The 22,928-nt window shown below is 46.5% G+C and overlaps 1 protein-coding gene across 2 annotated transcripts in view; it reads left to right on the forward strand.

Moving 5' to 3' along the window:
- RABGAP1L (RAB GTPase activating protein 1 like) overlaps positions 1–22,928 on the forward strand; it is a 1,373,174-nt gene that overhangs the window by 841,272 nt on the left and 508,974 nt on the right. For both annotated transcript variants that reach the window (XM_078641752.1, XM_078641759.1), the window contains exon 16: positions 8,748–8,861. In XM_078641752.1, coding sequence (XP_078497878.1) covers positions 8,748–8,861 — 114 coding nt within the window. The remainder of the gene's footprint in view (positions 1–8,747; positions 8,862–22,928) is intronic.

A 22,928-nucleotide genomic window follows, 5' to 3' on the forward strand; every position in this document is an offset into this window, starting at 1 on the left:
ATTTTTTCCCAAGTGAAGAGGAGCTGGGTATCATCAGCATAAGCGATGATCTTAGCACCCAAACCCTCCGCCAGCTGAATGAGCGGGGTGACCTATATATTGAAGAGGAGGGGTCTCAAAGTGGAGCCCTGAGGCACTCCTGTAGTCACACTTTGAAGGGTCGATGAAGAAGGGGGAAGCCAAACTTGCAGCGTTCTGTCCTCGAAGAATGATTTTAACCAGTTCCACGCAGACCCAAAGATACCAATATCCATGAGGTGGGCCAGTAACATCGAGTGAGGCACGGTATCAAATACCGCAAAGAGGTCCAACAAAATCAGACCCGCCCTGCCACCCGTGTCCAAACAATCCCGAAAATCTTTGGAAATTTCAACAAGGGCCGTTTCCGTACTATATGAGGCTCTGAAGCCTGATTGGGTTGGGTGAAGCAGGCCAGAACCTTCAACATAGTTGGTAAGCTGTTTATTAACAGCTTTCTCACAAACGTTCGCGACGGCAGGAAGGAGAGAAATAGGGCGAAAGCTAGCTGGTAGAGATGGATCCAAAAAAGGTTTTTTCAGAAGGGGTAAAAGTTTGGCCTGCTTGCAAACTAAAGGAACTGTAGCGGTCTGTAGAGACATGTTAACAAGACTATTAACCTCTGGATTAACAACCTCTGCGGCTGACGTTAGCAACCTGGCCAGGCATGGGTCCGATGGGGAGCCTGACTTCAAGGATTTAAGAATCATCAGTGAGTCTTGCAGAGTAAAAGGGGATAAAGCTGCCAGAGATGATGATAGAGCGGAGGTATCTATTGGCCCTTTAGGGAGCGAAATCCCTGCCATCGTGTTGGTGCCAATATTAAAGTTCGCTTCGAGAGCCTGAATCTTATCAATGAAGAAGCTAGAAAGTTTCTCACACCAGGTGACCGAGGTAGGACGAGTGATGGTCTCTGCAGTAGGGGCCAAAAAGTTCTGTACGATGGAAAAAAATTCCATGGCATTGTTTTTGGAGAGAGCAATGCGCTCGGCATAATAAAGGTTCTTAGCGTTAGATATGGACGCATAGTATGATTTCTGAGCTTCCCTTAATACTGACTTGGCTAAAGGGCAATAAAAATCAGTCTCCAGCGACACTCTAGTTTTTTACAATGCTGTTTCAGCGCTCTAAGCTCACTGGAGAACCACGGTTTTGGCGGGGAGTCTCTGGTTGGCTTATGTGATGATGAAGGAGATAGGTGCTCAACCGCCTGCGAGATCCAACTAGTGAAGCTCTCCAAAGCTTCTCCCAGATCTGCAGCCAAGGCCTGTGGGAGGCAGGATCCAGCATTTTTGTCCCAGAGTGGTAATTCATCACATTCAACAGCCTTTCCGAACGTCCAGCAGGGCAATGCCCTTGCGTTTCTTTCAGACCCACCACAGCTTCCTCCCACATCAGAGCATCCATCAGAAGAGTACCTATTTATCTATGTAGTAGGTGCAAGCTCTACTCTCGAAAGGAGCAGTAGAGGGGGTGCTGGACTCAGAAGTAGGAGTGGGTTGTTGTTCTTGCTATTTTCTCGTGCCAAAAAAAGGATAGAGGCCTTTGTCCTATTTTAGAACTGTGCCCTCTGAATGCCTTCATCTGGAAGGACAAATTCTAAATGCTAACATCGGCCCAAGTTCTGTCTACCTTGGATCTGGTAGCCTCGGACCTGCAGACCACACACTTTAAGGTGCCCATCCTTCAGTCCCACAGATGTTACCTGTTGTTCAAGGGTGGCTGAGGACATTTCCAATTTTCCCCGGTCCCCTTCAACCATACCCAGTACCCCTTGGGTGTTCACAAAAGAAACAGCAGTGGTCGCCAACCATCTTCGGAGGTTGGAGATACCAATTTTTTCCAACCTTGATGACTAGCTATTGAAGATGGACTTGTCGCATTCAGTCGTAGACCACCTCTAGAATACAGAGGACCTCCTGACATTGTTCGGGTTCTCAGTTAATGAGCTGAAGTCACATCTGACTCTTTCATACAACCTTGCTTTTATAGGAGCTGCCTTAGACACAGTTCAGTTCGGGCCTTTCCTCCGCTGCAACAAGTCTAGAACATTTGGTATTTGATCCCAATGTTTCAGCCTTGGTCCTGGATCTTAGTGAGAGCAGCTCTCTGGGTTCTTGATCTGTTGGCCTCATTCATCCTTCTTGTTCACTTCGCAAGATGGCATATGAGGACTCCACAGTGGGGTCTGAAATCTCAGTTAGGTTAGCACCAAGGAAACCATTTGGATGTCATCTAGGTTTCAGGGAGACAGCACAAGATATGTGGTGGTAGCTGCTTGTCCACAGCCTGATCAGTTGTAAACCCATCTCCTTTTCCCACCCAGAGCTGATGTTGGTGAAGGACACATCTCTGCTGAGTTGCATTCATCTGGGAGAAGTAGGTATCAGAGGACTCTGGTCTGCGGCGGAAAACCACCTCCATATTAGTCTATTGGATGTGCAGGCCATTTGCCTAATGTAGAAGGCCTTCCTACTAACTATCAAGGGTAGGCTATTACAGGTTCTGACTGCCAACACCACGGGCATGAGGTACTGCAAAAAGCAGAGTGAAGTAGTATCCTCGGTGCAGCGTCAAGAGGCTCTGCATTCATGGAGGCAGTTGGAATGTCAGGGGATGTCCCTGATTGTGAACCACGTACAAGCTCAGCTGGCTTTACCTGACCGATCCCATATGGCGGCTACACACCGAGGTGACACAAGGTGTCTTTTGACAATGGGGAGAAACGTGCCTTGATCTTTTCTCCACCACCGACAAAACACTGTGGTGCGAACGTTTAGGAGTTGGAGTACCTGCAAAGTACCTCCCTAGGACATGCATTATGACTGACTGGAGTGGTACACAGGACTCCTGTATGCATTCCCACCTTTGCCTCTCCCACCAAGACTTTGGAAGAAGATCAGGAACGACCAGGCTTAAGCCATCCTAGTGGCCCCAAATGTGGCCAAGAGAGTTAGTACCTGGAACATCTATGCTACCACTTTGGTAGAAACTTCTGTCACAAGGGCAGGACAAGTTTTCTTCACCCACACCTGTGCAAACTACCTTTCCATGTGTGGAGATTGAGCGGCGACAGTTGATGAAGTTTGACTTGCCGAATGAAGTTATGGATGCTATCCTGGCTATCGGGCCCCTATCCACAAAGTGTACTTACACCGGCCCTGGAAAAAATGTGTGACCTGGTATGGAGGCCGCAGGAAAGCACAGCTGTTGGATATTTTATTTGCTTTGCTACATTTACCTGATCAATCATCCTTATTTAAGTCACCTGTTGTGATGTGATTTATTAAAGGGTTAATACACATGTTCCCTTCCAAACCGTTTGTGATGCCACAGTAGGACCTTAATTTGGTCTCGACTTTTCTCATTTGTACTCCCTTTGAGCTGATGTGTAGCTGCTTATTGCATCTTCTAACACTATAGACTGATTTCCTATTTGTGATCACTTAAGCTTGTTGCATGAGTGCGTTCCAGGCTTTCTCAGTGCAACTGCCCTACACCTCCTTTTCCCAGACAAACTGGTACTGAGGACCACAGTGGCCTTTTTACCAAATTTCGGCACTCTTTTTTGGCGCTGGACAATCCATCACCCTCCCATCGTTCTTTACCCTGTTTCACCCCTTGAGAGTAGAAAAGACGATATTGCTTGGACCCCAAAAGAGCTTTACACCTTTTTCATCAATCACACCAAAGACCATTGGGCAGACAATCAGTGTTTTTGTGGGGTTCTCGTGGGTAAAGAAAAGTGGTGCAGAAAAGGACTCTGTCAAGGTGGCTAGACGTTTGCATTAATAGAAGCTATGCACTGCCCAAAGAGCAGCCTCTGGAACAACTAAGGGTCCAATCCGCCAAGGCTGCCACAACTGCATTCGCGTGTGGAGTGCCTGCCTGTCCTTGACATCCGTCAGACTGCAATGTAGGCATCATTGCACACATTCACGAAGTGCCACTGCCATGATAGTCACTTCCTACTAAAAAGGCATTTCACTTGTTCGGTCCCAGCAGGAATTTTTGGTCAGAACCCACGCCACAGACCCTCCACTTTGGGAGGTACTGCTTTGGTATCTTTTCTAAAGGTGAGGAATCTGCAGTTAGAAGAATCCATCAGAAGAACAAGTTACTTACCTTTTGTATTGTTCTTTCTGCTGGATCCACTATCTAACTCACTGCCCTTCCATCTCCCTGTTTTGCGGAGTGGTCTCTTTTCCCCATCTAAAAAGGTCCCAAATAAAAGATCTGGCCATTGGTACCTCCAGTTGTTTTGTGCTCTGACACTGAGGGCAAGGAAAAAGCTACGCAGGAAACTGATGTTGGGAGCTCAGGGGTGGCGCTTATATGCGGCTGTGGTCTACCACTTCCAGAACGGAACAAAGTCAACGTGGAGCCACACAGGGCCACGTAATGGCACGTTGGAGCACTGCTATGAAATCGTCCATATCCAGTCTGGTACCTGGGGAATATTGTTAGATAAAATAGGCACCAGAAAGAGTGTTACCAAAGGTAAATAGCTTGTTCTTCTAAACTTTAACATTTCTGTTCTTAGTATAGAATCTATTAAGAAGGACAAGTAATCAAAAACACAGTTGCTCAATAAATCCAAAATCACGTTCTTGGAACTGAATTAATTGATCTCAATCGAGCAACTCAAACATAATGCGGATGCCTCAATACACTTCTTTAAATCAAATATTCCCACTTTAATGAGGAAATTCTCACACAATAAATGACTCCCAGGACCATAATGCCAGCAAAGTATTTAGTTAGCGTATTGAAATTGGAAATTTTGCAGCTTCTTGATAACATTACGCAGATATGTTTCCCATCTATCCTTTAACCAGCTTCTACTCTACAAAACTTCTACTCCTCTTAAGTTAGCTAACACTTTCCTAGAATAACTAAGCTCTTACAATGTGGACAATAGATGTAGACAGAAAATGGAACCCCAGTGCAAGGCATTTCTCTTCCAGTTGAATAAAATTAAATCTCTCAACCAAAGTCAAATTGTCATCCCCCAACCAAGCAAAGCATAGGGAGCTGTTTTGCCTTGGTAGGCTTTAAAGAATGACGCAGAGGAAAACCCACACCCATATTTGGCATTGAATTAAGTTATACCTCATTGGGCAGCCCCAACTTTTGATTTAACCTCATCTGAATTTCTTCACCATGGTAGATTACTTAACAATAGTGCACACAAATATTTGTAAGCTATAACTTCTTAGAGTTTACAGTCCGAAGTCCGGCACTTCAGCTTCAATCTCATAAACTCAAAGATCAAAACGTTAGCATTAACAACGCTAATGGTAAGGCCGATAGATCTAGAGCTGCTGACTTTGGAATTGGGGAACCAGGTTTAAGTCTTAGACGCTGCTCAATATTCTATGATTCTGAGCAAATTACCTAATCCCCAGTGACTAAAAATAATGTTTAATAACATTTTTTTCCCAAACAATTGCTTTGGGTACCTTATATTATTTTTCCTTAATTTTTCTTCAAAAAATTGAGTTACATTATTTTTACATGTTGTGTTTTAAGTGTTTTTGTTTGAATTAATTCCCGAACTATAGTTGCTATAATATTAAAACAAATGTTTGGCGTAATCTGGTTCTTGTCAAGCACTCTAATGAGCCTTTGGCCGTGTTTGTGCTATATTAAACTGGGAAAAATCTACTAAGTGGATTAAGTGAATTGCCTCTGGGAGCTATATGGCTTAAGATTTCTCTTCATGTAGCGTGTGTGTACTGGAGGCAAGTCTGATTACATTCAGTAGTGTTTAGAATAATTGTTGTTTCTCCTCAAACACCACCATGTAACAAAAAATTTGAATACCTTAGTTTGGAAGGTGATTTAGTCGATATAGGGTCATTGACAAATTATTAAGTTGAGGACCTGTAATGAGGGAGGGCAGTAGTAATACATTAACTGCCTAATCAAAATCTCCCAGATGAATGGCATTTACCATTTAGTAGAAACCAATTTGCAGAACGTTTTTTTCTGGGTTGCTTTTTAGAATAGTTTGGTATGTTGTAAATGCCAGTGAGTGTAAGAATAGACTCTCCAGGTTGATTTGTTAGTTTTTGCATATATGTTTCCCATCCGTTCCCTCATTGTCTCAGTAGATGAATTTAATTTATTTTTGTTCTCTTCCAGTCAGCGATGTGCTGTCTTGAAGAGACATGTTGTATATACTTTGTGGGCTTCAGCCCAACCTTAGGCTTCCCATTTGCTAGCTCTATCGTCACTCTCAGATTCTTTCTTCCCATTTGTCCATGGCATGCATGTGTCATGCCTCTTCCTGTATTTAGCCCTCTCCGAGAGCATGGACCCCACTGCTCCCATTTTAGCAACTGTTTTAGGAACTACTATTTTCTTTGTTGAAGAGCAGGTCAAACAAGCACTTGTTTTTATTTCTCCGTTTCTGTAAACAGGCCTGTAAGTCTTATTCTTATCTTGTCACATTGCTGTACATTCAAAGACTGAGGTTAAATGTGAGATGCTGTTTTCCAAGGGCGCCTGCTTACTTTTCTTTCTCTGACTTCTAAGTGAAAGGATTTATTTTGACCCTTTTCGGCGAATTTTTTAAACACCCCTTTCGGCATGTTGGCATAAACACGAAGCAACCTGATGCTTAACAATACAACACCCGCTATAAACCATGGGCAGTTGTCAGACAAATCACACACACAGCAGGCAGCCCCTTATCAGCTGAGAGGGCAACGTGATGATTCAGAACCAATGGCTCTCTTTGTAGAATGACTGCACATTTTACGTTTGTATCATGTGAATAGAAAACGCTCTCATTTTGCCACCGGTTCCGCTGACCCTTTGTCACAAGTCTGTATGTTGAGTGTATGATTATTTTTTTCAGCCGGTGCATGTCTGTGAGGAGCTGACGCAGTCTCTGCTGACCTGAGTGGTTTCTTCCTGCGTTCTTTAAAGCAAAGCACATTGAGGGACCTACGCAGGTGCCAACTCTGCAAATAGCAGCTTAGAAGTAAAATAGCCTGTTATGAAATAAACCATGGACAGTCGGCAGACAAATCACACACACAGCGAGCAGCACCTTATCAGCTGAGAGGGCGGCGTGAAGATTCAGAAGCAGTGGCTCTTTTTGTAGGATGGCTGCACATTTTATGTTTGTATCGTTTATATAGAAAATGGGAGTTCACTGCAGGGTTAGGCTGCAGGACATGCCCTGCAGCCAGCCCCTCCGTGCATAGCTGAAGACCGTGTGCAGCATAGGTTGGTTTCTATGCAGTGGGTTGGCTGAGCTGCAGCGGCCTTGTCATGTTATTTGAAGTGCCATTAGTGGTGTCATTTAATATATCATGAGAGATGTAATATGTGATGTCATAAGCAGTGCTTGGCGGGAGTGTAAATTATAGTTAGTTCAACAATTATAACTAGTGAATTTCAGTTTTTTAAAAAAAGTTTAGTTCTCATGTCATTTTAACACTTAATTATAACGTCACTTTAACCTTTGTATTTTTTTTTTACTATATATATAAATATATATATATAAATATATATATATAGAGAGAGAGAGAATTATAGATGGTAACAGAGATTACAGGAATTTTTTAAACTAAGGAATCAAACAGACAAGAAAAGCGAAGCTCGAATTGCCTATGATGTCACACAGAACCCCAAGGTTCACTTTTCACCCATCTAAAATTGTATGTTATGTATGGACCCCAAAATCATCTGCCCTGCTTTTAACTGCTGCACAGGGGCAGAGGAGTAATTGGGGATCCATACATGGCCTTTCTTCGGTGTCCAAAATGGGGGGCAAGGAGGAAGGAGAGAACCTAGCATCAGGGTTAAAGTGGGTCATGTCTTGCCTGTGCTCAGAACTGGCAGTTCTAAAAAGCAGTTGCGGAGATGGGTCCCTTTCGGGCTCTTTATTGTTGCCATCAACCTCAGGCTGAAAAACAAACCAGTGGCACCCTTCACTGCCTTCGATGTAACTTCAAAGAGAGTGGTTAGAGTTATTTCAACAGTCCCACCATTTCAGAACTGAAGCATTTTCAATATACATTGAAGGCACGGTTGTTGCTTATTCGTGTTATGCAACGAACACCCATTGACAAAGCCAATAGTACTGCCTTGTAAGTGTAATGTTACTTGCTGTATTATGTATCTGGCTGTAATGACAGAAGCAGCAAAATACCCGTCGGGAGGCACACTATGCTAAGCATAGATTCTTTGCTTATGTGTTTTAAGCCACGTCCTTAATTGCATCGGCCACGCCCCTTTGAGAGACCTCCCAGTTTTTTCATCCCACTTAAAGCTCTTCCTGACATCCTGCACCCACCACTCTCTATACCTTCCCTTCACCCCCCTCTAGCTGTGCTCGAGGTTGCCAGCTCTGCTCTGATAGGCTCTTAGACAGAACAGCCGGTGCCGCTTGGAATTCTTTTGTGACGTAAGAACAGTCGGTGCCGCTTGGAATTCTATTATGACGTAGCAACAGTGGGTGACAGCTCCTGCTAGCAACTGTTGCTACGTCTTAGCAGAGAGCTGCTGGACTTGAAGCTAGTAGTTCGTGCCAGAGGCTCTCCACATATCACATATTTCATATATACATATTATAGACAGGACATTTTACCATGAAAGCTATCGAAGGTGTTGTTGAAATGTACTCTATGCTTGCCGAGAGGAGTGAAGTAAGGTGTGTTTTTCCAGGCTCAGGTAGGCCCATGCAGTGATGGCTTGTGTTCATTTCTTGGCAGGACTCGGCTCAGGAGAGCGGCATCACCCGAGACATCCACCGCACCTTCCCGGCCCACGACTACTTCAAAGACTCGGAGGGAGACGGACAGGAGTCGCTGTACAAGATCTGCAAGGTGGGCTGCGGCGAGGGCGGGCGATTTGCATGCTGGGAGTGTGTGCCTGTGAACGTGTGACGGCCTGAAAAGGAACCAGGCTCAGGGAAGAGGTTAATGATGACCACGTCTCTCTAGTCTAGAGGATGGTGTCAGGTTGGCAGATGGGTGTGTGAGACTTAAGCGTTTTGTGAGCGACTTATAGTCAACATTATTTTGTGTCATTTTTAGAGTTTAAAAAACCTGGTACGAGGTATGAGGTTACGAGATGCCTCCAAGTGCATGTGCAGGTTTAGTTTACAAACCTAATGAATTCTGGGAGTTGCAGTCCTAGTCACACCTGACAACACTGACTTGTAAAGGACTGGGGCATTACATCCTTGTGGCCAGGACTCCTCTGGTGCCACAGCTAGTGTTAGCCAGCCTTCTGACGAGAGCATCTAGGTCGCGGCACCTTGTTGCAAAATGGAGGCTGACTACCACAGCCCTGTCCTAGGGACTTTGCCTACTTGTGGTGACATCTCCTGTGCTTTTGCACCTTTGTTGTAACGCCCTTGCACACTACCGCCCTCCTTGCACTGGTCGGTTGCATTTGCGCCTTTACTTTTTTTTAACACCTATTATTGACGTAAAATATTGCAGAGTCCTCATCTGAACTTAGGACAGAAAGACGCCACGCACCCTCCCTCCCCCCCCAATACCCTCTTACATCGCTACAGTACTCACTTAAAGAGAAGACACTACTTAACGTGGCGACATAAACCCCTAGGAATTAGAGGGGAGGCTGGCGACACAAAAACGCATTCATAAACACAACCCACCACTCGAATGGTTAGTTATACCAATCACTAAGCACTGACCAGACATTCCATTGTTTTGCCTTTCATATTTTCCATGCCTCTTAGCCGTCTTGTACTTGGAAAAGATTGATCCCTCGCAGCCAGTCATCCAGCATCCAGTTATGTTTCCATCTTCATTTCTTTAGCAGTGTGGGGAATGTGTGCATTTAAGCAGCTTGGTTTTTAGCCCAGTAAAACTTACTTGCCAACATTCGGAGTCCAAATAAGAGATTACTCAGGTTTCAAAGCCACAAATTAACATCATGATAGCTTTAAGAAGCATTAGGCCGGGCTAAGCGGAAATTAAATGTTGCTTAGACACAGTGGCTTTAGGGCCCTCTCGCTGCTAACCTTAACCTCTGTAATATATATCCTCAACAAAGCATACCGTTGCAGTGCGGTCAGTCGCTGGCTGCGGTGGCTGGTGCGTGGTATGTGTTTGAAGGTGCTGTGCAGCTATCAGAAGCTCGGTGGTAATTTTTGTTCTTGCTTTAGTTCCTTAACAGGTTCAATCCACAACTTCACCAAAAGCAAGTGAAAGACCCTGGTACTTAGATAGTCTGCGCTTTTACCAACAAGGCAGAAACCTAATTTCTAAACCAGTAGAGCTGGGGTTATTCACACGAGTGTTATTTCAGACAGAAAGCAACACGTGTTCCTTTGGGACCTGTGTGTTTGTGTTGAGTTGCGGGGCTGGGCAGTGTATGTGGGGAACTCCCCATTAATCGATGGGGCAAACATGTGGAAGGCCCTGTCTGCTGCCAGTACCTGTTGGGTCAACTGGAAGCACCAAAGTATGCAGGATTCAGATGGGACATTGTGTACATCAAAGACAAGGGGAGGACTGGAACATATCGAGCACACAGAGAATCATATTGTTTTATCTGTATGTATGACATGCCAAAGAAAGACACTCTTCTAGTAATGATGGGTCTGTAGAGTTTTGTCATGAATCAAATTCAGGCCAAATTCAAGAGTACCATTTGAGAGCTGCTAGATCTGGCACAGTTAAAGCTTCCTGGGTTTGGATTATGCTTCCAAGTTTTAATTTGCCTAGTCAAAAAAAGCTATTTGTTGTTTCTTAGACACATTTTCAAGGGACAAGATGCTTTGGAGAGATGGGAAAAGCATGGTGTGTTAAAAAGTGGTGCCTCATTTTCAAATTTTTTCTAGCTGGCCTGCAAGATTTTGTAAAAACTATTATGAAGGTTTATTTTGTTCCACTAAACCTTCCATCTGTTGGTGCTGTTCTTATATTTGTCGTACAAAAGGAGGTGGCGATGGACGGAGCACCTGAACCAATCAAACACTCACACCCAGTCAAAAGATCTGGGTTTGATCCATCACCGTTCTTTAGCCCACTCTGCCACCCCAGTTCAGACATGGCTATATGCAAATCAGTCTGACCCTGTGCCTCATGGGAACAGTCCAGCCCGAACTGCCAAGCCATGCCTTCCCTGGACCGGAAACAAGCTTCCGAGGACCGGTTTCTGGCATTTCAGCCGCCTTCAGCACGGCTTGCTTGAATTTGTCATCATCTATCCTGAAAGGACTAGAGGGTTCTTGTCCGTCGTTACCTTCCGGAGTAATCCAGCTCAAATGTAATTTTGATCAGTTATTGCTGTTACTCAACGGTGTAGCTTTGGGGTATCAAGTGGCTTAATTTACTAGAGCAAAAAGGGGGAGCCCTGATCATTAAAAAGAAACTTCTGTAACAGGCATAGTTTAAAGAGGAGTTCTGGAGGCCTCACCTGGCTAGAAAAACACTTTCTAAAATTAATTTCTGGGTCACCTCCTAATAAACAACTGTTTGTCAGGTTGATCACCTTGGCACAACAATGTTGGTGTGCAAGAATCTGTCAGTGTTGTTCAGCAAGTCCCGTGTTTTTAGGTTTGTCTGACCATACCCAGCCATTCTTGTTCTTGAAGGAGGACCTCAGAGTTTCATTGTTGCTCTCGTTTTTAGAATTTGTGGTCTTGTAATTGCATTTATATAGTACTGTGAGAAGTTGGCCTGGTATATGCTGTCCACTAATTAAAGTGGGCACCTTGCACCAGTCCAAACGACCCTGATGATGTATGAGGTCAAAGATAACTTTTTGAACTCTATCCTAGTGGTAGCTGTGGAGAGCAGCTTTCAGGTTTAATCTTGAAGGAATGTAAAGCAGCTTGTTTTACCAGAACATCACCTCCTGAATGACTAAATGAAGGGGAACCATATAGTAGTTCTATAAAAATATGCATTTATTAATATAACACTCTCTACTATCCTCTACACAAGGATAGAACATAAAGCACACAATACGAGATCATTAGAATAGTTGTAATTAGCACAATACACATTGGGCTCCAGAGGGAGACCAAACCATGTACTAAAATACTGATATAACAATCATGACTGGGATCAAGACAAGGTCTGGAGAACGTAGAATCACTGGGACCCCAAGGAACCACCCAAGGTGAGTAGATAGGGATCCCACAGAGGACGGGTGCAGTGTGCCAACACGACCATGGGCTCCATACAATTCTATGGGGAAGTCACAGTTGTCATTTTAAAGTCTAAAGACCCATCTAGGAGGACTTTGAGCAAACCCTTTGGAACTTAAGAGGTTAGAGAGCCCCCCACCCATGGCTACCGTAGTACCCGAGTTACCTATCCCAGGGGAGCTGGGTGCATTGGTCTGAAGTGCTTTTGGAAACCGCTGTTGTTCTCATTGGAGGACTGTGAAGAAGTACTGCTGCAGTTAAGGTGAAAAGGGTCCGGAGGAATCCAAGCCTGTATTCTGGAAGGAAGGAACTTAAAAGCAGAGGGGACAGAGTCTGGGACTCGGTAGACGAATGCCTGATGTCAGGTGCTTAAGGTGCAAAGAAGGGATGATTGACTCGGCAGCCATGAGGGCCAGGAGACGTCGAGGATGACCGGGAGCTGGATGCGAGCTGTCCCACGAAGTGCTGAGGGGCACCAGCAAGTCTTGGCAAAAGCAACCCACGCCAGAAGGTCAAACAGGTTACGGTGTGGACCAGCAAGGTCCAGGAGACTCACCAAGAAATGGGGAGCCAGGGCACACCTGGAGCAACCAGGAAAGTCCAAGAGAAATCAAGATGACCCTCAGGAGGACCCAAAGGTCGAATAACTAGGAGTTGCGAGGGGACCTTGAGCAAGATTGCAAAGTACCAGCCCACGGAGCACTCTGGGCAAGGGGGCCTGAGTTCTTTGGTGCAGATACTGCTCAAGGTCAGGACTACACTGAGTCCAATTCTCATGCTCGGGAATTGCCAACAAGCATATGCAACTGCATTTGGACGCAGTACATAGGGGTTTGGGTTATGCAGTCCCCACGAGGGATACTGGTCTCAAACTTGCTGAGAGGGCAGATCGACCTCAGGGACTTTCAGAAACCCACCTCCTGTGTTGCTGAAATCTTTGGAGTCCGCAGGAGCTCAGGAGCAGCAGACCGGTCAGTTGTGTTAAGGGGCCTGCTAGAGCAGGGGTGTGACTCCTTCACTCCAAGGGAGATTCTTCAGTTGTCTTTAGTGCACCACAGGTCCTGCACAGAGCCTGTATTGAGCCAGGGCACAAACTAAGCTCCAGACGGAAAGGGGGACAAAGTCGAGCCCCGTCGAGGTCCAGAGTGTCCAGACGGTCGAAGGTCAGTGGTTTCTTCTTGTAGAATCTTGTCCACGTAAAATCTAAAGTCTTACAGCCAGGTAAGCCCTTTTGTACCCACTGGAGAGGGTTGGACAGATTCGGGGGACTCTCCTAGGGCAGGGACAGGACAGAGGGGTGGTTACACCCATGTCCTTTGTTCCGTTTAATGCCAGAGCAGGAGCCAATGTCTCCCAGAACTGGTCTGAGCTGGACTATGCGCAGGGACACCAAATGTGCCCCAGGTGCAGACTTTCAGGCACTCTCAGAGTGCACCCACCCAGCTCCAATACACCAAACCCTGTCTGGGACATGGTCACACCTCGGCTCAGCAGCAGGAGGGCAGAAATGCGTCTCTGGTCGGCAGCATCCATTTTGTGCTGACTGGGTCGAGGAGGCTGGCACCGGATAGACCAGTGTCCCCACAAGTTCGGTTCCGAAGGGTGGAATCATACCTCTCTCACAATGGTTACCGGTGTGGAGGTATGAGTCCAAGGTGTTTGATACCAAACATGATATGTTTCTATGTAGCCATTTTTGAGATCGCATTTACTGCGAGGTTATAATGCACCTCTACCTATATGTCCAGCTGAGTCAAAGACAACCCGGGAGAATGGTCTCCGAAGGCTCCAGAGAGGCTCTGCTCATGCAGGGGGCACCCTCTCACATAAAACTCAGCACCCTGCCTTCAGGATTGATAAGGCCTGCTATAGGGGTGACTTATAAGTTTTAAGTGTAGTGACCAATAGATAGAGTGAACCGATATCTAAAGTGAGTGATGCAAGCACCAGCTTATACAGGTTGCAGTAGCAGACCTGGAAGTCCATTTTGCATGGCCTCTCATGGGTGGCATAATACATGCTTCAGCCCAGGGGAGACCTCTGGAGTAGCTTTGCCCTGGGTACATGGGTCCATATACTAGAGACTGATAAGGGTACCCCAGTATCCAATCTGGAGTGTACCTTACATGTATGTCAATTTAAAAGAGAAAGCAGATAGACTGGGGTCCTGATTAGCAGGATCCCAGTCAGACTAGTCAAAAACAGTGAGACATCAAGCAAAAAGTGGGGGTAACCATAAGAAGCAGATCCTACTTTCCTACACTTACTACCGCAGACGAGGCATTGAAGTGGTGATTGGATATTCTCAAGAGGAGGCTCCTCATGTTGAGCAGCATGACCAGTTGGTTAACCGTCTGTTTGGTCTCTGCATCAGCAGGTCCTGCGCTCAGTTTTCCTCATCATTGTCAAAGTGCACCACGCTTAAGCGTGTCATGTTGTAGGAAGCTCGATTTTGATGTAGTGTACCAAAATGAGGTACACTATCTAGAAGGTCTAGGCGGCCCTTATTGGCTTGCAGGGCCTAAATGAATAATCCCAAATGCTCTCTTTTGTGGGAGCGTGGGCAAGCAGTTTAGGCATATCAGAGGGCAGTGTTAAGCATTTATTGTACACTGAGAGACACACACTCAAGAAGAAAATCAAGACCAGTTTAGAAAAATAGCATGTATTTCTATAGAACTTTTAACACCAAGAACCTCATAATCAGGGAGGTACTTTTCAAGTTATCAATTTTTACAGTGAAGCAAAAATATCACACAAATGCGGTTTTACATGGTAATTCTTTGCGAAAGAAACATATACTGCATACTAGTATTTGCAATCATATTTTGGGCGCCCCCTTTAGGACTTAAGGTGCTAGGAGGTCAAGTTCAGAAGATCCACCAGCAGTTTGGGTTTACCTGCCCTGGAGTGTCCCAGTGCAGAGGTGCTGGACAGGTAGGTAGCCTGGTGCACTACACCGTTGTCAAAAGGGGGCCACCTAGAAACAGGCTCCAGAGGGGGACAAGTCCAGGAGCTCCCGGGGGGGAGGGTGCTCAGTTCATGAGGGTCTTAAGAGCAGGGGGGCACAGTCTGTATTTGTGGAGCTGGACGGGGGCTCAGGTGCCGAGGGGTTTGGCCAGCTGTTCCCCCGCATCAATGGCACTCACAGCACCTTGTCAGACCTGCAGAGGGGGACATCACAGGACAGCTGGGCCATTTTTTTTTTGCAGAGTTTTATATAGCGCGAACTAGAACCGAACCGAATCAGTTATGAGAGCGCTTTACATAGCACCAGTTACGTTACATGAGGACACACTTTCATTTTTTTTTTTTTAGGCACGGGGAGATTAAGTGATTTGCCCAGAATCACAGGGGGTTTTTGGCGTCGTTACCGAGACTCGAACCCAGATCCCCAGGTCCGAGGTCGAGCGCCTTAGCCGTTAGGCCAACCCCTCTCCCTTTTTTGGTGCTGGTCTCTGCAATGCTGATGTTGCAAGACTATTAGCCGGTCTTGGCGTTGTTAGAGTCTGGATTGGACTTCAAACAAGCCATAGTTAATGCAAGCAGTCAGGTACCCCGGGTATTGGTGAAGGGTGGCTCCTGGGGGGTCTTGGCGTCTCCAATCTTGGAGAGGAGATGGATCTTGCCTTTTGGAGAATGGTGACATCCTCCTGTGTGGCTGCTGCATTGGTGGACCCGGTGGTCAGCAGTCAGTGCCTGCAGGTTGCTTGGAAGTGGCTCCTTCTCTTCAAAGGAGATGCTGACTGGTTGGCAAAGTGCTGGCAACCCTAGAAGCTTTTGGGGGATGCACAACTGCAGGACAAGTCAGGTTGTTGTGATTGTCGGGACAGGTGCAGGCCGGCAGGGTTTGGCGCCAAAAGTCCACCGCTGGCCCACATTTCTCTCTTCTTCTGCTCTTCTTGGGCCTTATTCTTTTCTAGTCAGGTGAATCTGAGTTCCTGGTATCAGGTGGCCACATAAATACTGAAAAGTGATGGGCGTTACGGGGAGTGAAGGGTTGTAGTCAATGGCCTACTTACCCTTGAGGTCACTGCACCCCCTATATGACCACTTCCTGTGGGGAGTGGGCATCACCCTGTCCCAGAGTCCCTAATTCTATCAAAATCAAGATGGTGGAATCACTCTTTTGTGGAGCACACAAGGTAGCCCACTTTATGGGTAAACTAGCCTGGTGGTGCAACACGCCTACTTGCATGTCTAATTTCCCACCTCTCCTGGTCGCAGTTGCGCCTCGGGGCAGGGGGTTGCATCTCTCAGGTCTGCAGGAAGCCGGGCTCCCATCTTAAAGTCGGCAGGGACTTTGAAGCCACTGTCCTTGATATTCTAAATCACTAGAAAACTGTAACCTCCTCCTGCCAGAGCAGGCATTGTTTCAAACTTATGAGAGTGTGGACTCCCACCTCCAGGGGTTCAGAAACTTGTCTGTGGGGGCAGGCTGGATGATAGCAGTCAGCCAGCACACTAAGAGGCTGGTAGGTTATCAGGGGGTACCTCTAAGTTGCCCTCTGGGTGCATATCTTAATAAATCAACTACTGGCATCAGTACAAATTTATTGAGACACGATTTTGGATACCAAACACTGGAAATGGTCTGAAAAATCGCGGCTCAGCCATCCATGTCCGACCAATGCAAGCATAACCACGCTTGACTTAACCACGCATATGCCTTAACAATGCATATGCGTGGTTAAGGCAAGCTGTGGTCTAGTTGCCAAATTGATGGGCGAAAGAGGAAGAAAGGAAGAGGAAGGACTATCGGGCAATCGGGAGAGGATGTGGCGAGGTAAGTAGGGCTGGGTCTTGGGTGGGATTGTTTTTTCGGGGCATAGGGATCGGTTTTAGGACTCAAGAGGGTGTTGGGGTTGTTTGTAGGACAGGGAGCAGTTTTAGGGCTCAGGGGAGAGGGGGCCGGGGTAGTTTGCAGCTGTAGGGGACAGTTTGTAGGGCTCAGGGTGGGGGGCTGGGGTCGGGGTAGTTTTTAGGGTGGGGCTGTTTATAGGGCTAAGGGAGGGGACAGGATAGGGGGAAAAGGGGCAGTTTACAGGGCAGGGGGCAGTTTTAGGCCTCAGGGCGGAAGGGGCTGGGTCGGGGTAGTTCAGGGATGTAGGGGCCGGTTTTTAGGGCTCAGGGCGGAGGGGCTGGGACCTGGTCGTTTTTGGGGCATGGGGTACATTTTTAGGGCTCGGGCAGGGGGAAGAGGGACAGTTTAGAGCGCAGGGGGCAGTTATAGAATTTAAGAAGGAGGGGGCAGGGTTGGGGTAGTTTAGGGATGTAGGGGACAGTTTTTAGGGCTCAGGTGGGGGGGCCTGGGGGGAGGGTTGTTTTTGGGATGTGGGTTTAATTTTTAGGACTCAGGCCAGAGGGAAAAGGGCAGTTTACAGGGCAGGGTTATGATTTTTAGCATGCATGTCCCTTTACCCATCATGTCTTTACCATAAAATTGTGTGGTAAAGGCGCGGTTGTGGTAGAGTTGCATGGTACAGACATGCGTTGTACCATCATGCAACCACCAAACACCATAGGTTTCAGTGAAGCCATCATGTAGCTGGGGAAGTCTTAATGACCAGTGCCCAGTACATATATTTAGGATGGCTTCCCTGTTTACCTGTATTAGCTAGTAATTGAACTAGACAGCACAGGGGTGTATCTGCTCATGCAGATATGTCCTCACATGTCGTATAGCAAACCCTGCCTTAGGGTTATAAGGCCTGATGTAGGGGTGACTTAAACATATTGCATGCAGCATCTGTAAGCATGGCACTCAGGGTGTGAGCCATGTTGTGTTTTCACATTTGTTTGCACCATTTCACGCTGCCTGCAATGGCAGTCTACATGAGTTTGGCGGTGGGTCCCTTACGGTGGCACAATACATTGTGCAGCCCTTACGGACCCTCTTCAGTACCCATGCCCTAGGTACCAGAGGTAGCATTTACTAGAGACTTACAGAAGTGTTAAAGGTCTTGCCAGTTGGGGAGTAACTGAACAGTTAGAATGTTTTAGGGAAAGAGCACCAGCACTGGGGACCAGGTTAACAGGACCCCAGTGTACTTCAGTCGAAATTGCATCAAATACCAGGCAACAATATGGGGGGGGGGGGTGACCATGTCAAAAAGGGGTACTTTCAAACACACATCACTGCTGACTTCATAACTGTGGCTTCTTGGGGACGTGGGACTTGTTAATATTATTGTTATCAACCTTCCCTTCCAGCTGCTTACCTTTTAACCTTTTTTCAGGATTTCTAAATTATCAGTTAACTATTATTGCAGAGGGAGAGTTCAAATACCAAGTATGAGTTTACCTATGAGGCTGCATGAAACCCCAACCTTTATCAGCAGAATCTCAATGTTCTTCATGTGGACTGATCTCTTGGGTTTGACTTACTTCTGTTTGATCCGAGGGTCGTAAGGGATCTATACTCCCTGTTCTCTTGCACTTTCCTTAAATGAAATTAAGTATCTGGGTAATAGGGTTTGCAACAGCCACTATCCATTAGGGCTATCACAGTTCGGCTTCAAATTCTTTCTGCCTTATTGGGTGGGTATGTGGCCAGATCAATACATTTCACATGTACATTTGTCCAACTAGCCGCTATGGGCCTGTGGGTTTCAGGGACAATTCCTGGTATTATGGTCCTAGCCATTAGAGTTGTAGAATTGTGGATCCTGTGGTAGTAGTCTAGTGCAGTGTTTAAGTCTCCTGTTGGAGACTGTCCCCAGTAAATTATGATACAGTCTGTTGGTTGGATTCTACGAGTGAACATACTACTTGGAGAGTCTCATCAGGTATCCATTTTGGTAATAGTGGTCTTCATATCATAAGTGCCTTAGCACCCTTGTAGTCGATGATATGCTGTGGTGATTTTGATAGTCTTCAGTAGAGCCACTACTGGAGTTTGTGCAGTCAACATTAAATAGAGTCTGCTAATGCATACCTTGACTGCAACCACTTGTTGACCTAAACATTGAGATGGTAGTCCAAAGATTGTGACGAGTCGCTGTTTGCTGAACGTTCGGTCTTGAAGTCAGGGAATCAGTTCCCTGATAACACCACTTTGTTTGGGGTACGGTCCTTTTCAGCTTCTTGTATCAGGTAGTGCAAAATAGACCCATGTCCTGATACATAGACTGGAGTTCTTCAGTCAGTAAGAGAGTGGTGCATTAGTTTAATCTCTTACTGGCCACGTGTCAACATAGCTACATACACAGTTAATTATTAAGCATTGGATATCCAACACGTGTTGACTTTAATCTGCCGAATTAGGCAGCGTTATGTTATGTTATATTATGCTATGTTATTTTATGTTTAGACTGTCCTGACTTCAGTGAGTTTTTTTGGGTGGGTTTCAGTGGTGTTTTCTCAATGTTTCCCATACCTTTTTTAATCTGTGCTATCAGTGTTTATTCAGCTGATTAACTCCCAAAACAGACAACTATGTTTTTCCAATGTCTACAAATAATGTTTTTTCAGTGATTTTATACACATTTAATTTAAAGGAGTAGTCATTCAGGATACATAGTATCTTACCACTGGCAGAATGTCCAATGGATGTATGTTAGAATGTTTAAAGCGTAGAAATGCACACTCACTGATACTCACATCTCATTGTGAGAAGTTGGCCTGATATATGATGCTCACTAGTTCTAGTGATCACCTTGTATCAGTCCAAACAACCCTTATGGTGATTGGTTGTAAAGTCAACCGTATAGACCAGCTATCCTAGTAGCGTGGACAAAAGCAGTCTTTTAGGCTAATCTCTTTTGGCATGTGAAGCCAGCTGTTTTACCATAGTATAACCCCTTGAATACCAAATGAAAGGACACCACACAGGTTGTTATGAAAATAAACAGTCTATTTATTAATAACAACACCTCTGAACTCTTTATGAGATCAGAGGGCTAAGCACATGACACTACTAAAAAGGAAATACGAGTTCGCACAATATTTACACAAATGCCTTAGGGGCACGACAAACCATATACTCAAAACAATGGAATGCGAGGAAAGAAAGTACTGTAAGAAGATCCAGAGGCTGGAGGATCGGTGGGACTACGCTACAAACTAGGTAAGTAAGGAGCAGGAGGCCCACGGGACTCACTTGCAGAGTGGAAACTCTCACGCGGGATGCGTACCAACGTCTATGGATGCAACAGTTTACAAAGTTACGGATTCCGGACGAACCCGGCTGGATGGAGGGAAAACAACAGTGGACCTGGACACTAGGATAGTGGACACAGACTTCAGGACCTAGAAGCTTTAGTTACCTAACCCACAGGCTGCGGGTGCATAGGGCTGAAGTAGTGTCGGGTTTGCTGCGTTGATCCCGATGATGCCTGAAACAAGAAGTTGCTGGCAGGCAGCCAGATGGAGGAGTCCGGTGGTTCCAAGGATGGAACTAGGAAGAAGGAAGTCCTGAAAAGGAAGGGGACAGAGTCTTGGACACTAGCCAGTGACGGTGCTGGAACCAGGAGGGAACCAGATGCTGTCGCCGCGTTCAGGTGAAGGAAGGGTCGCTTCTCTCTGTAGCTGCGCGGACCAGGAGCTGTTCTTCACGACCAGGCTGGAGGCACGAGCTGTCCCACGTAGTCTGCTACTGTTGGCAGTGTCGGATCGGCGATCTGGACAACAGGCCTTGGCTAATGCAAGCCACGCGGTGGAACAAAGATGGCGTCTGGTGCGGACCAGGAGGGTCCGGGGTGCTCCTCTTTTACAAGGAAGCAAGGGCCAGTCTGGGGGACCAGACTAGCAGAGTCGAATTCTTCGGGTCGTCGTCTCAGAGGGCACAAGCCAGCCGGCAAGTGACCAGACAACAGGAAGTGCAGCAACCAGGCAAAAGGGCCCCACGCAGATCACGGGGATGCTGGGGGGCTGGTCTTTGGTGCAGGAGCTGCGTCGGTGTGGGGCTTCTCAGTCCCCAATGCACTCACTTGAGGAACCCTCAGGGGTCGTTGAGGAAGCGCTGTGCAGGTTTCTTCAAGATGGCCGTCTCCACGTTGCTCGTAGCACCCACGGGTCCCAGCTGTGCTGTGGATGTGGGTAGAGGTCAGAGAGGTCTGGAGGTCCGGGTCTTGTCGAGCTGGGTCGTCGGATTCCGGGATGGAAGGGCGTTTCAGCAAACCGCACAGAAGCTTGATGGTGCCTACGAAGCAGGATGGTCACTCCCTGACCATAGGGGAGATTCTTCAGTCTTCTGATGATCAGGATGTCGAAGGTCAAGAGTTCTTCGTGGAAGTTGTCAAGAGTAATCTAATTTGGAATGGGACCAGCTCCTACCTTTATCCGGCTATAGGGGGCTGCACTACGACTAGGTCCCTCCCCTGGGTGGGACCAGGAAGGGGGGTGGTTACACCCCCTATCCTTTGTCCAGTTTCCCGCCAGAGCTGGGGCTGGAGTGCCCCAGCAACTGGTTGGAACCGGTGTATGCACAGGGCACCTTGTGTGCCCCAGGCATGTCTCATTCCTTTCAGCCTGGCCCTACCTAATACACAAAATCCTGTCTGGGGTGGTGCTAGCACCTCCCAAGGCAGGAAACCCTTTGTCCAAGCCACCCTCGCTGGAAGGACTACCAGCAGCAGGAGGTCAGACTTGTGTCTGTGGTGGCAGCATCCATTTTGTTATGCTGAGGCTCGAGTTAACTTTAACCGGGGTTTACAGTTACAATCATGTCATGTCCCTCTAGAAGGGTGGAATGCTACCCCCGTCGCCAGAATTGGCGAGGGGGTAGTATTCCAATTCGTATGACACCTTACTCGACATGTTTTGATAATGTTATACCAGAGTTAGCATTTAACCGCGAGGATTATAATGCACTTAAGAGTATATGGTATAGCGTTATCATGGAACAGCTATTAGGACTTGGTTCCGCAAGCTGCAAATGGGCTCAGCTCATGCCAGAGCACCATCTCACATAATTCCAAGCACTCTGCCTTCAGGATTGATAAGGCCTGCCATAGGAGTGACTGATAGGAATATATGTGTCCATTTTAGGGTTAGATATAGGAATACTATATCTAAAGCAAAGGGTGTTTACACCACCTTGCCCCAGCTGTCGTGCATCCAGTTGTGTCAGATTTAGATGGCCAGCCAGGGGTGGCATAATACATGCTTCAGCCCCTGGTAGGCCCTGAGTGCACCTATGCCCTGGGTACCTAAGGTACACTGTACAGGGACTGATAAGGTGACCCAGTATCCAATTGTATATGTACCTAAGGTACATGGAGTCCATTTTAACAGAGAGAGCAGGAAGCCTGGGGTCCTGAATAGCAGGATCCCAGGCCAACTAAGTCAAAAACCAGCAAAACACCAGGAAAAAAGTTGGGGTAACCATAGTCAGATATCCACCTTCCTACACTCATTACCCCGTTTCACATCTCATTACCTCTAAGGCCCACGCTGTCAGTACTGTGACTGGTTTAAAGGAGTGTTACTTGTTTAAAAGGTAACAGTACTATATTCAAATGTTTTCATACTTATTCCTGGCATTCCCTAACCCATTGTATGAATATTATGACATTGTAAGGATGGTCAACCTTGCCCACAGCATAGTAACTTGTACAACCTTTAAAATTTTGAATTACACCACATTAATTTGTAGCCCTGCATTCCAAGGCACCTGATTCTTGAAGCTTTAAGCATGCCTACTTCTGCTTTTCTGCACTCTTTCCCTGAGTACATTACGGTGGTGCTACTCCTATGTGGACTTTAAATGGTGCCAAGCTTCCTCCATGGCAAATGTATCACTTAGCCCTGACCTTTTAAC

The sequence above is a fragment of the Lissotriton helveticus genome, chromosome 1_1 (genome assembly GCF_964261635.1).
Source record: "Lissotriton helveticus chromosome 1_1, aLisHel1.1, whole genome shotgun sequence".
In the NCBI taxonomy this organism is placed as follows: Eukaryota; Metazoa; Chordata; class Amphibia; order Caudata; family Salamandridae; genus Lissotriton; species Lissotriton helveticus.